The sequence below is a fragment of the Carcharodon carcharias genome, chromosome 21 (assembly GCF_017639515.1).
Source record: "Carcharodon carcharias isolate sCarCar2 chromosome 21, sCarCar2.pri, whole genome shotgun sequence".
NCBI classification, from domain to species: domain Eukaryota; kingdom Metazoa; phylum Chordata; class Chondrichthyes; order Lamniformes; family Lamnidae; genus Carcharodon; species Carcharodon carcharias.
Genome location: NC_054487.1, coordinates 56588957 through 56601047, shown reverse-complemented (window position 1 = coordinate 56601047; position 12091 = coordinate 56588957). Strand labels below are relative to the sequence as shown.

At 39.7% G+C, this 12091-nt stretch overlaps 1 protein-coding gene across 1 annotated transcript in view; it reads right to left on the bottom strand.

Moving 5' to 3' along the window:
• The window catches only part of LOC121293129 (F-actin-capping protein subunit alpha-2), a 35803-nt gene extending 26108 nt beyond the window's left edge, over positions 1 to 9695 (bottom strand). Inside the window, exon 1 of the mRNA XM_041215840.1 lies at positions 9598 to 9695. Within this exon, the coding sequence (XP_041071774.1) occupies positions 9598 to 9636 (39 nt within the window). The 5' untranslated portion in view covers positions 9637 to 9695. The remainder of the gene's footprint in view (positions 1 to 9597) is intronic.
• Positions 9696 to 12091: the final 2396 nt, after the last annotated feature.

Below are 12091 nucleotides of genomic sequence, written 5' to 3'. Positions count from 1 at the left end.
TTTACAGCAAACTAAAATCTCCAACTACTGCAGTTGACCCCTTATCACCCTTCTAACCTCATCCCATAATTTCAGATCAAGCTTTCACTTTAGCTTGTAATATAGGATACCCTAAGAATTTACCTCCGGTACCATTAATTCTATTCAATGTAACCATGTCTGTGCTTTCCTTGTTTTAATACCCTCTGCTAAAGTGAAAAAATGTAAAACAAGCATGGAAGAAAACTAACTAGAATCTGGCTTTCCAAATAGGTCAGGGGATATGTTCATTCATGCCTGATTTAAAGTTGTCAAATCTTGTCAAAGGAAACTGTTCCAGAAAAGGGGAAATTCACTAATTCAGAATTCCTTTTCTGAACATATCCAACTGCAGCATATTCATTACCAGCTACAATATTGCAATGATCACTATAGCTTCAATACCCCACCTTTCCTTTCCCTTAAGCTAAAATTCGATAAAGTTTCTTAAAGAACATGCATTTGTACAGTGTCTTTCATGACCTCAAACGTTCAAAAGTGGTTGGTACTAAGTGCTTTAGAAGTGTAGTCATGTTGTAATGTTGGGAAACAGGGCAGTCAATTTGCAAGTAGCAAGGTTCCACAAACAGCAATGAGATAACGAACAGATAATTTGAGTACTGCCTGAGGGATAAATGTTAGCCAGGACACCGGGAGAACCCTTCTGTTCTTTGAATAGTGCCATGGGATCTTTTACGTCAATGTGTGTTGCAAACACCATCTGCTTAACATTTAAAGGAAAATCCAAACACCAAAACACTTTCTGTAAACACTTCCAATATTTAGACTAGATGTTAATTATGAATCGTTTAACCATCATAATTAAACTAAGATCAAAAACTTAAGTCAGCAACAGAGACTTCATATTCTGGACAGACTGCTAATCAGGTTAGTCATGGATAAGCCCATAGGTATCTGGCATTAATTGAGCCTTAATTAATGGCTCAAGCAGCAATTCTTTTCCCCTCACTGAGGCCTCCCTATCCCATACTTCCCATTATTTGTCCCATCCATAGGGAGTGAAGCAGCCTCAATCACCAAAACACACTTTGGCTTCTTCCCTAATTCCTCTGGCATGACTTGCCCTGTTCCGCCTCTCCCAACTCAAATCCATTTACCACCCTTCCAAAGCCCATGACAACATGTTCTCAAATATATTTTGTCTTTGTACTCATTAACTCCTGATCCTTGGTGACTTAAACCTTCACTTCCTGAACCCCTCCCTCCAACTTGGCAGGCCAAATCATGGGTTCTGAAGTCATACAGACTTGAAATGTTAACTCAGTTTTCTCTCCACAGATGCTGTCAGGCCTGCTGAGTTTTACCAGCACTTTGTTTTTGTTTCATGGGTTTGTACATTAAGTACCTTTGAGTTCAAGGTGACCAGGGAGTTCTGTCAATGGACTTCATGATTTGAAGTACATCCTTTCCTATCTGCTGCCCATGTAAATGATTGCAAGGCCCAGGAATCAAACAGAAGATTATCACTCTCTGCTTCAGCTCCTGGATTCTCCTTTTAGAGGATTGGATATATCAATAAACAAAATAGCAATTAAAATCACATTTCTTACCTTCCACGTTTCCCAAAATAAAAATCCACACCTGTGTGTTTTGTAAATTTCAAAGGTTAATGACTCATTGAAAAGAAATACTTTCCAGCATCTAGCTAAATATATTCTCATTTTATACCAATCCCCCCTCTAGTACTTCTTTTCATATCTAGTCCAAGTTAACCTCTTCAGTCAAACAGCATCTAATTCCTTTATCATTTAAAAAAAACCCTTAAATCATATTACTTTCAAGTCTGCACATCCAATGAACAAAGGCCACTTTTCTGAGCCTGACAACTAAGTTTAGGGCTTTTGGCTATCAGTCTGGGTTGGGTGTCCTTTGGACCTTCTCTAAGGCACTCATGTCACCCAGGAGGCCTGCCCTCTACAATTTCCGCTGGAAACTTCCATTTTTCCCTCATTGAAAATCCTTATCAAAATGCATCTTTACTCTCAAGTCTTCCTTGTCTTGATGTTCCATTCTCTGTACTCTACTGTAAAGTGTTGTAGAACAATTTGTATGTCAAAGGCACTATATAAATACACACCATTGTTCCATTATTCTGCCATCATATGGAGTAGTTGAGATAAAGTGAGATATGGAGTAGCAGAGAAGCAATTAAGATGAAGCTAGATATATAAATGAGGGAGAAAGGAATATAAATATATGTTCATAGAGTGAAAAAAAAGGTGGAGGAAGTTCATGTGGAGCATAAACATCTGCATGGACCTTAAAGGAAAAATAGTCTGTTTCTATGTAATTCATTCCAGCTAGCTGAAATGTATTACAACGTATTTACAGCACAGAAACAGCCATTTGACCCTAAAGATCCTTGCCAGTGGTTATGCTCCACACAAGCCTCCATCCCATCCCACTTCATCGAACTTTAACACATCCTATATTATTTTCACCTGTGATATTATTTAGCTTCCCCTTGAATGCATCTATGTATGCTATTTGCCTCAACTACTCATTATGGTAGCAAGTTCTACATTTAAGCCACTTTCTGGGTAGAAAAGTTTATCCTGAATTCCCTACAGGTTTCATTAGTGGATATTTATGGCACCTATTTCTGGCCTTGCCCGCAAATGGAAACATCTACATATCTATGGTCCAAGCACCATTCCCACCATTTTATGAGTAAATACTTTTAAATATTACTTTCCCTACTCGGTTTTCTGTTTGTAGCCAGCTTGGTATCCATTTTGCTACTGCTCCCTCCACCCCATTCTACCTCAATCATGAGCCAGACCTTATAAAAGGCTTTTTAGGAATCTAAATTTGTTGCCTACTATAGTATACTTATGTAATCCTCTGGCTAATTCTTCAAAGAATTCAATCTGGTCGGCAAGCATAACCTCCCCTTTTGGGATCTGTAATGACTATTGTATTTTTCATTTCTAGAGGTTTTCTAATATATCTGTAAGGGTTCCAACAGCTTTCCTGTCACCAACCTTAAGCTAATTTATCTAACATTTGCTGGATTGGCTCCATGTCCCTTTTTATCCATAGGAATTACATTAGCTATCTGCTAGTCTTCTGGCATTACTCCCCTTTCTAATTAATTTTTATATACATATACATGCCTCTGCTATCTCTTCCCTAACTTCTAATTTGTTCAGTATAATCCATCCTGACCATGGATTTTATTCTCTAAATTTTTAGTTTATTACCTCCCTCTACTAACAAAGTCATCTCACCTAATCTCAAGAAGGGCATGGTCAGCATGCTAAAACGCTTGAACTTTCTGCATGTTGGGGAAGGAAGAAGAGATTACTGATCAATAAAATGACTGCATAGCGTATATGTGTCAACATTAGATAAAACTATGATTTGTTTGCCGCAACAATCAATCAACCTGTTAAAGTTTGCAACTGAAGAATGGGCATTTAAATAAGATGCCTGCAAGAGTGGAACCATAACTGAACAAAAGTTGTTACTTATTTGGTAACTTAATTTGTCACCTCAAAACCTTGAGACACCACAACATATGACATAATATAGGCACATTCCAAGTTTGGAACGGCTACATCTAAACACTGCTAGATGGTTCACCACATTTCATGTCAGCATATGATATTTCACACATACACCACTATGTTTCACTGAACTCCACTGCTTCATATGCCATGTCCAGTCCATCACTACAGCAGCTTATTACCTTGCCCCTATCTCACTGCTACCTGAAGCTGTCATCTACTCCTTTGCCATTCCCAGACTGAAGTTTTCCCAACGCTCTCTGCTAGCATCTCAAGTTCTAACCTGCATAAACTCTGACTCTTCTGAAGCTCAGTCGTTTCATCCTATCCCACTTATCTATCACCCAAATCTTCCTGATCTCCATTGTCTCATTACATCTGCAAATTCCCTCTTTGGCCTCCCTAACTTCTTTAGCCTTGTCTAGCTTCTAATGGTAGCTGAGCCTTCACCTATCTTGCCTACACACAATTTGAATACAGCACCTTTAAAAATCTGCTTTAATAGAGATCTCAGCATCACCAACCACATCCCATCAGCCCTTCAGATTCCAAGCCCCTTTCATTTTTTTATGCATCATGACAAATACAGTAGTGCTGCCTCAACTTGAAGCTTTCAAAACTTTTGTTCAGGCACTTTTATAGTGAGAAAGAAAAACTTTTAAAAAAACTCAACTCCTACTCAGTTTACTCCTTTCTAACCAATTTTTACATCCAGTTTGCTATCCTTCCCCTAACGCCATACCCCTTAATCTTCTCTTATGATCTTTCGTATAATCCTTTGTCAAAGATTTTCCTAAGGTCCTTCCACCACTGCATTCCTCCCATCTATGGCATATTAGCTCAAGAATTCTAGAAAGTTTGTCAAGCCCTATTGCCCCTTCATGCTGGCTACTTCTATTTTCTCCAACCAAATATATGGTAATTTCATCCTTAATTGAAAGACTCAAATTTTCCCTACCACAGAAGTTAAGCTAACTGGTCTGCAATTACCTGAATTACATCCATCTTCCTTTAAAATACTGATACTACTTTGGTTACTCTCTGCTCCTCTGATGGACAATCACTCTGCCCTGAAACAATTCCTAGAGCACTGGAATTTCCTCCCTCGGGATTCTCAGATGCATTCCATGGGACCTTGGTGCTCTTGTCTTCCTTTAGCTTAACTAAAGCATCTACATTTTCTCTTTTATTATAATACTGTTATCTCACTCAACAACTTCAGAATTCATTTCTCCAATATGCTTCGCTGAAGACCAATGAGATATACTTATAGATGAAAAAATTGCAGATGTATTTAAGTGTCAATCTTCTCTTTGGGACCACATTTCACTTTGGTCATTGGTCACTTTATTGTTCATTTAAATGTTTCCCAAAAATTCTTCCTACTTCCATTTGGCTTTCCTTTTTCAACTAAGAGCCAATTGTTTTCTCATTCTAACTTAGGTGATTTTCATTATTCTTAAGAGCCATCATAGGCCCTCTTATTTAACTTTAGTAGGTTCCTAGCCTCAACTGTAAAACTAACATTGTCTATTGTTAATGGAATATACTTAACGTACAACTTGGCAATCCCCCATTTTAAAACATTCCACTGTTGTTCTAGAGTCCAATTTCTCCTTCCATCTTACCTCAGCTAGTGTACTCAACTTTCTAAAATCAGCCCTTAACCAGCCAGTGATCTAATCTTTGCTCCAAAGTCGGATCTTAAATCTACTTACCTCATCTAACTGATCTATTTATTACTCATAACCAGATCTAGCAATGTTTCTTTCCTTGTTGGCTGCTAATGTAATCCTACCCACATTTGAGAATTTCATTGCCTTTTCTCCATTTCTCCTCTGTCTCAATTAAAATCTTTCAGACTAATTTAGTTATGCCTGCTCATCTCCCTAATCTGACTTTCCTCTTCCATTTCGTTTTCACTATCTGTACGTCATAGATCCCTACTAATGTAATGAGGTCTTTTAAAAATCCTTGAGCTCCAACCATATTAACTATCAAGTTTCTGGTGATGCTATGAAAACTAGATACTTCAGTAAAAATAACTGCATCCGGTTCTCCCAGTTCTTGCATTCTACATATTGTAGAAAGTGCATTTGGAGTTTTTTTTTGATTCCCCATGCTTTTTTTTTGCCTAAGCTACCCCTTACCTGTCACACTTGGTTCCCCATTTATAATTAACTCATTTGATTTTATTCCTCTACTCCAAATCTTTCTGGTAAATTGCTTTCTGCATTATCTTTCTTTACCTCTCCTCCTCTATTAGTTGATCCTGTTTGTTTTATTTTCCTAGCATAGTTTAAATACTTCATCACTTCCCTATTTAACTATTTGCCAGTACATTAGCAACCTGCCTATTCCAAAAGTCAGGCTACAGCTGAATAGGTGCTGACACCCAAAGCGGAATCCCTCTCCCTGGCAGACATCAGCCATGTACTGATTTTTCTTGTCCTACTCTACCATATGGCTGGGGCAATAAAATTAAGATCCTGCTCCTGAGCTTATTTTCCACCTAGAATTTACATTCAGGCTTTTCTTTACCTACATGGGCCATGATAGCTGGTGCTGCATTGTCTCACATCTTACAGAATCTTTTCTAGTCTATTTAATGTGTGCCTTACCCTAACATAAAGGAAACAATGAAGTATCTGGGACAGTTGGTCTGAACTGTAAAAGACTGTCAAGCCCCTCCTAACTACTGAATCCTCTTCACGACTGCATTTCTAGCTGTGCTGCTAATCTCGTCCCTTTAAGCTTCTTGTTTGTTGGTGTCATTGCTATTAATTGAAAGCTCGTGATGGATTCAAATATCAATTTCCCTAATATTTACCATTAAAAAGTGAACATTAATAAATGAATACCACTGAATAACAAAAAAAGCAATATATTTTTCTGAAATTGGGTCAACAATACTCAGAAGGACCATAACTATCACATGATGCACACCAGACCAGACACCGAATATTGCTCCATTATTACAAACTCGATAACTGTAATTATTTGAGAATTGCTAAGTAGAAAGGTTCCTAATTAATCTTCATAAAGAGAACAAGAGCCAGGATGGAGGAAAGAGAACATAATTGTTCTGACTGGCCTCTATTAAACAGCAGAATTTGTTAATCAAAAGTGAAGGGACATGTTTATACTGCAACTTTAACTACCTGACTCCCTGCAGTCTCCCCTAACTTGGTTAGGACACTTCAGGGAATAGAAATATGGTGTAACTTAGGTTTAGCTTTAACCTTAGCTGATTTATACCCTAATCATCATGCTGTACTGGAACATATTTGATTGCCTTTGGGAAAGTGCAGCTAAAAATTTCCCCTGAAATTGGCCAATGGCTATATTTTTCTTATTGCCTCTCAAGAGATTGCAGGCATGTATGTCCGGGGTGTGGGGAGGGCAACACAGAGGGACAGTAGGAATGGTGTCTAGATGTTACACCATGTCAGGATGAGACATGATCAATGAACTGGTTGATCTTTCTTTACCTGCTCTTTACTATATATTTTGCAAAAATCTGTTCAGCATTTTGTTCAAAGCACTACATATTTTAAGCATAAAGTATTTTGCTAGAATTTAAGGTATGTAGGAGTCTGGAGAAGTTTTTTTCACCATTAGCACTAAATCAATTATAAAACCTGGGAAAGTTGTGTTTTCGGTAAATTTAAGATAGATTCTCCAAGAGCAGGTTATAGGACGCAATTTACAAAACTATATTTTCTTCTCAAAAAGAACAGCAACTAATAGATCATAAAACGAAGCCTATCAATTAATACTTATGATTTCAGTATATAGTTCCAGGACCTAAACCAGCAAACACAATGACAACTTTAGGCTTTGAGGGAGTCATTTTACACACACACATACACTTTAGTTCATGAAATAAATAAACTTTAGGGAGTATCCACAAATTTTTTAAAAACAAGCATAGAAAACATTGCTCTAACAAAATATTACTGTAACATGACTACATTTACCATCATTGTATTAATTAAACTTAACAGCCCTAGCACACTACAAATTACAAACGATCTGACATGCTTTAAAAGTAGTTTGGCACATTATTGTCTTTTGCTGGCTAGATGGTTTGTTAAATAATAATTGAGACAGAAATGACCCATGTCACTCAGAAGTGAAACTTCTTTACAACTTTAAAAACTGATTAAAGCTCTTTCATCTTGCCGAGGAATGCAAGTGAACTGTCATGTGCATGAAACTATATTTCAAAGACTGGAAAGAGAACAGAAAAGGAAGAAAATGTGTGACGTGTATATGACATACTTGATAGCATACCCACAATTTCAGTTACCAAGTTCTTAGTGACAACTTTGGACAGTCTTCCACTGCCACACAAGTATGACTTATTGCTCCAGGATACTCTTACAAAAAGACGAGTTATACGCAACAGCTTATAACTTGACTTTGAAATGTCAATATTGATATATTCTTGTCACAAACCAACAAACTGTTGAACGTTCACTTAAGCAAACTTCCTGTAAGGCTTCAGATTGGTACATGACATTCATCACAAATCAGTCACAGGTGCAGTGAACAAAAACTTCAATTTCATATCACCTCACATTAAAATAATCTAAAAAGGTACCAAGACATTTAAGGATTAAACAATTCAGCTTCAACGTGGAAAGCAGCCCTAATGTCAATCACAAAATGTTCCTTTAACTATTTCGGGCAATTATGTTAAGCTCTCTTGTTCCCCCTTCAAACCATTAAGGAGACAGTCAGTTAGACTTATTACAATCCTGCTTTGCACAATGTCACAAAAACTCTATGCAGCTTATTATACCATTAGCGGAAAATATGTCAAATACAGTAGAATTACTTTTAACAAACTGGAACATCACAGGTCTACAGTTTTGTCCATATGAAATCCACTGTTCTATTTACATCATGTGACAGGAACAAAAGTGTACAGGATTCTGATGAAGGCCAAGTGACAAGAACAAAGTGTTACTAGAAAAACTAAAATTAACTACCTTGATATTCACTCTTGTAAGTCTTAAAATAATTTATGATAGGCATCAAGTTGCAAATTTACTTAAGTGCCCAATGACATCCTAAACAGCGAGAATAAAGCTCAATGAATTTCTGATCCAAAGTAATATTTGAGATATAGGGCAGAGTTTAAGGCCTGCAGTTCTGATTTTGCAGGCAGTTTGGCACTGAACTCTTTCAGATGTTAACATGTTTCGGATTGTAGGTGTTTGGTTGGGGGGGGAGGAAGAGGGGAAAGAGCTTTCAGCAAAGCTGCTACTTTTGGTAACTGGGAACAAAAGGGGTCGAAGCCAGTTAAACAGATCATAGCTTTCTAATTTTAACTAGTAGGAAATGTGTTAAAATATATCTTTAAAAGGGAAATAAAAACGTGTAAAATATAGCCTGAGTATTTCCTTCAGTACTTGCTGACTGTGCTACCCTAAAGCAGCTACTTCACCTCCCTCGCTGGCTCAATCGGGTGGGTTTGGGATTGACAATTTGAACAGAGATTACAACAGGCGGACACCGGCTACTGCTCCGCGCCACGCCCCAGCTTCCCGGTCACTAGCCCCACACTGAGCAGCCCCTGGAGCCAACCTCCAGGCCGGGTGCGGCCATCTGGAGGCGGCCGCTCCACAGTCCCACAGCCCAGAGGCGGGATGGCAGGACCCCACCCCGACCGCCAACCCTCCTCCCCAGGCCCTAACCCAGGCCACACGGGCCCTGCCCTCTCCGCTTTTTTTTTTGGGGGGGGGGGGTGTGGATTGGAGGGGGTGTAGGGTGGGAGGAGTGGGTAACTGCCCAGGCGACCGCCATGAAACGACCGTACAAGGACTGCGGCCGGCGGCGGCCGAGCTAAAAATAAAGTGGCTCCGGCCCAAAAAAAGCAGCCGCCCCGGGCAGGGCAGGGCAAGGGGGCCCCACAGCCAACAACGACAACAGCACTGCCCGCCCGGCGATCCTCACACCTTTCTAAATGCGTGCAGCGAGGGAGCGAGCAGGGCCGCTCGCTCACTGAGCCAGTCGCCGCAGCAGCAGCAGCCGCTCTCACCTTCTCCTCCTCCGATACCTGCTCCTCATGATCCGCCATCTTGGCCAGGGCTGTAAATAACTGACGCGCGGCCCCGCGCCAACCCGCCGCATGCTGGGTAAAGCGCCAGCGTACGCGCCTCCCCACCCACCCCACCCCCGGCGTGCGCGCACCTGGGCAGGGGCAGGGGAGGCAGCTGCGCGTCCCCTCACCACGCGCGCGCGCCTCCCTCGCTTAACAAAGCCCCTTAACGCGCCCTCTAACGGGGAGGCAAAGTTTTTAAGGTCCATCTGTCGTCACAGAGGAATTTTGGGCGCAATGGGTAAAATGTGCGAAAATAAAAGCAAAATACTCCGGATGCTGGAAATAGCAGTTCAGGCAGCCTCTGTGGGAAGAAAAACAGAGTTAACGTTTGGAGTCACATGTGACTCCAGAACTCGAATTGCTCTGCTCGGTTTACAGCTCATCTTTCCCCAAAAATGCACACTTTGCACAATCACAAAGATAGAATCTTCCAAAAAACCAGTGCACTTGAATAATAGAACATAGTTTTGCTTTGCATTAAAAACTATTCATTGATGCATCTGGGAGGGTAATGTGGGGCTGTTTTATAAGTACAGCTGAAAATGGATTTATTGCAAGAAATTTATTGAGTACTCCACCAGTGAGTAGTCTGATTTTAACCCGAAAATGAGTTTTAAAGGACTACACAACCATTTTTACTCGTTTGATTTTCGTACACTAGTCAGTTTCTTAGTAAATTAAGTAGTTTGATGATTAAAAAGTTTGTAAATGGGCCTATGAATAATACCTGTGCACCTAAGAAAAGCAAGAGCCTTCTATAAATAAAGGAAACTTTCAATGATAATCTGGAGGGTGTGGTCAATTTTGGGTGGGGTCTGATTCAGACAAATTGACTCTCAAACTATCATAAGACATCACAGAGAACCTTGAAGTAAGTGCTTTAAGTCAGGGTTGACTTTTGCGCTGGAATCTGGGTGTAAAACTAGCAGAAAGAAGCAGAAACTCTACTCTGCCCCTTCTAATGAACTCATTTGGAGACACTGGGTTGCCATTTTTAATTAAAATTACATTATTCGATTAAAGAAATAAAAACAGTTAGGTTCTCGTTAAGATATAGGCACACTTCTTTGTTTCTGTCCTATTTCACCCCTCATGCATCCAACAATTTCTTTAGTTGGGTTCCTGGTCCATCATTGGCATACACAGAATGATGACTTTCAACATATGAACATACGAATTAGGAGCAGGAGTAAGCCACTTGGCCTTTCAAGCCTGCTCCATCATTCAGTGAGATCATGGCTGATCTGATTGTAACCTCAACTCCACATTCCCACCTACCCCCAATAACCTTTCATCCTCTTGCTGATCAAGAGTCTCTCTGCCTTTGCCTTAAAAACATTTGACAACACTGCTTTCACTGCTTTTTGAAGAAGAGAGTTCCAAAGACTCAAAGCCCTCTGAGAAGAGGAAATTCTCCTCATTACTCTCCTAAATGGGTGACCTCTTATTTTTAAATAGTGACCCCTAGTTCTAGATTCCCCCTCAAGAGGAAACATCCTTTCCACATCCATCCTGTCAAGACCCCTCAGGATTTTATATGTTTCAACCAAGTTGCCTCTTACTCTACTAAGCTCCAGCGATACAAGCCTAGCCTTCCAACCTTTCCTCATAAGACAACCTGCCCAATCCAGGTATTAGTTTAGTAAACCTTCTTTGAACTGCTTTCAATGCATTTACATCCTTCCTTAAATAAGGAAACCAATACTGTACACTGTCTACTCCAGATGTGGTTTCACAAATGCTCTGTATAACTGAAGCATAACCTGCCTACTTTTGTATTCAATTCTCCTTGTAATAAATGGTAGTCTATTACTTTTCCTAATTACTTGCTGTATTTGAATACTAGCCTTTTGTGATTCATGCACTCGGACCCCTAGATCCCTCTGCATCACGGAGCTCTGAAATATCTCACCATTTAGATAATATGCTCCTTTTATATTTTCCTGCCAAAATGGACAATTTCACACTTTCCTACATTATACTCCATTTGCCAGGTCTTTGCCCATTTGCTTAACCTATCTATATCCCTTTATTGAGTCCTTGTGTCCTCTTTATATTTTAATATCCTACCTATCTTTGTGTCATCAGCAAATTTAGTAATCATATCATTGGCCCCTTCATCTAAGTCATTTAAATAAATTGTAAAAAGCTGAGGCCCTAGCACTGATCCCTGTGACACACCACTCGTTACATCATGCCAATCAGAGTAAGATCCATTTATGCCTACCCTTTGTCTCCTTTAGCTAGCCAATCTTCTATCCATGCCAATATGTCACCCCACTACACCATGAGCTTTTATTTTTTGCAATAACCTTTGATGTGTCACCTTATCAAATGCCTTCTGGAAATCTAAATACACTGCATCCACCAGTTCTCCTTTATCCACAGCATGTGTTACTTCTTCAAAGAACTCCAATAAATGGGTTAAATG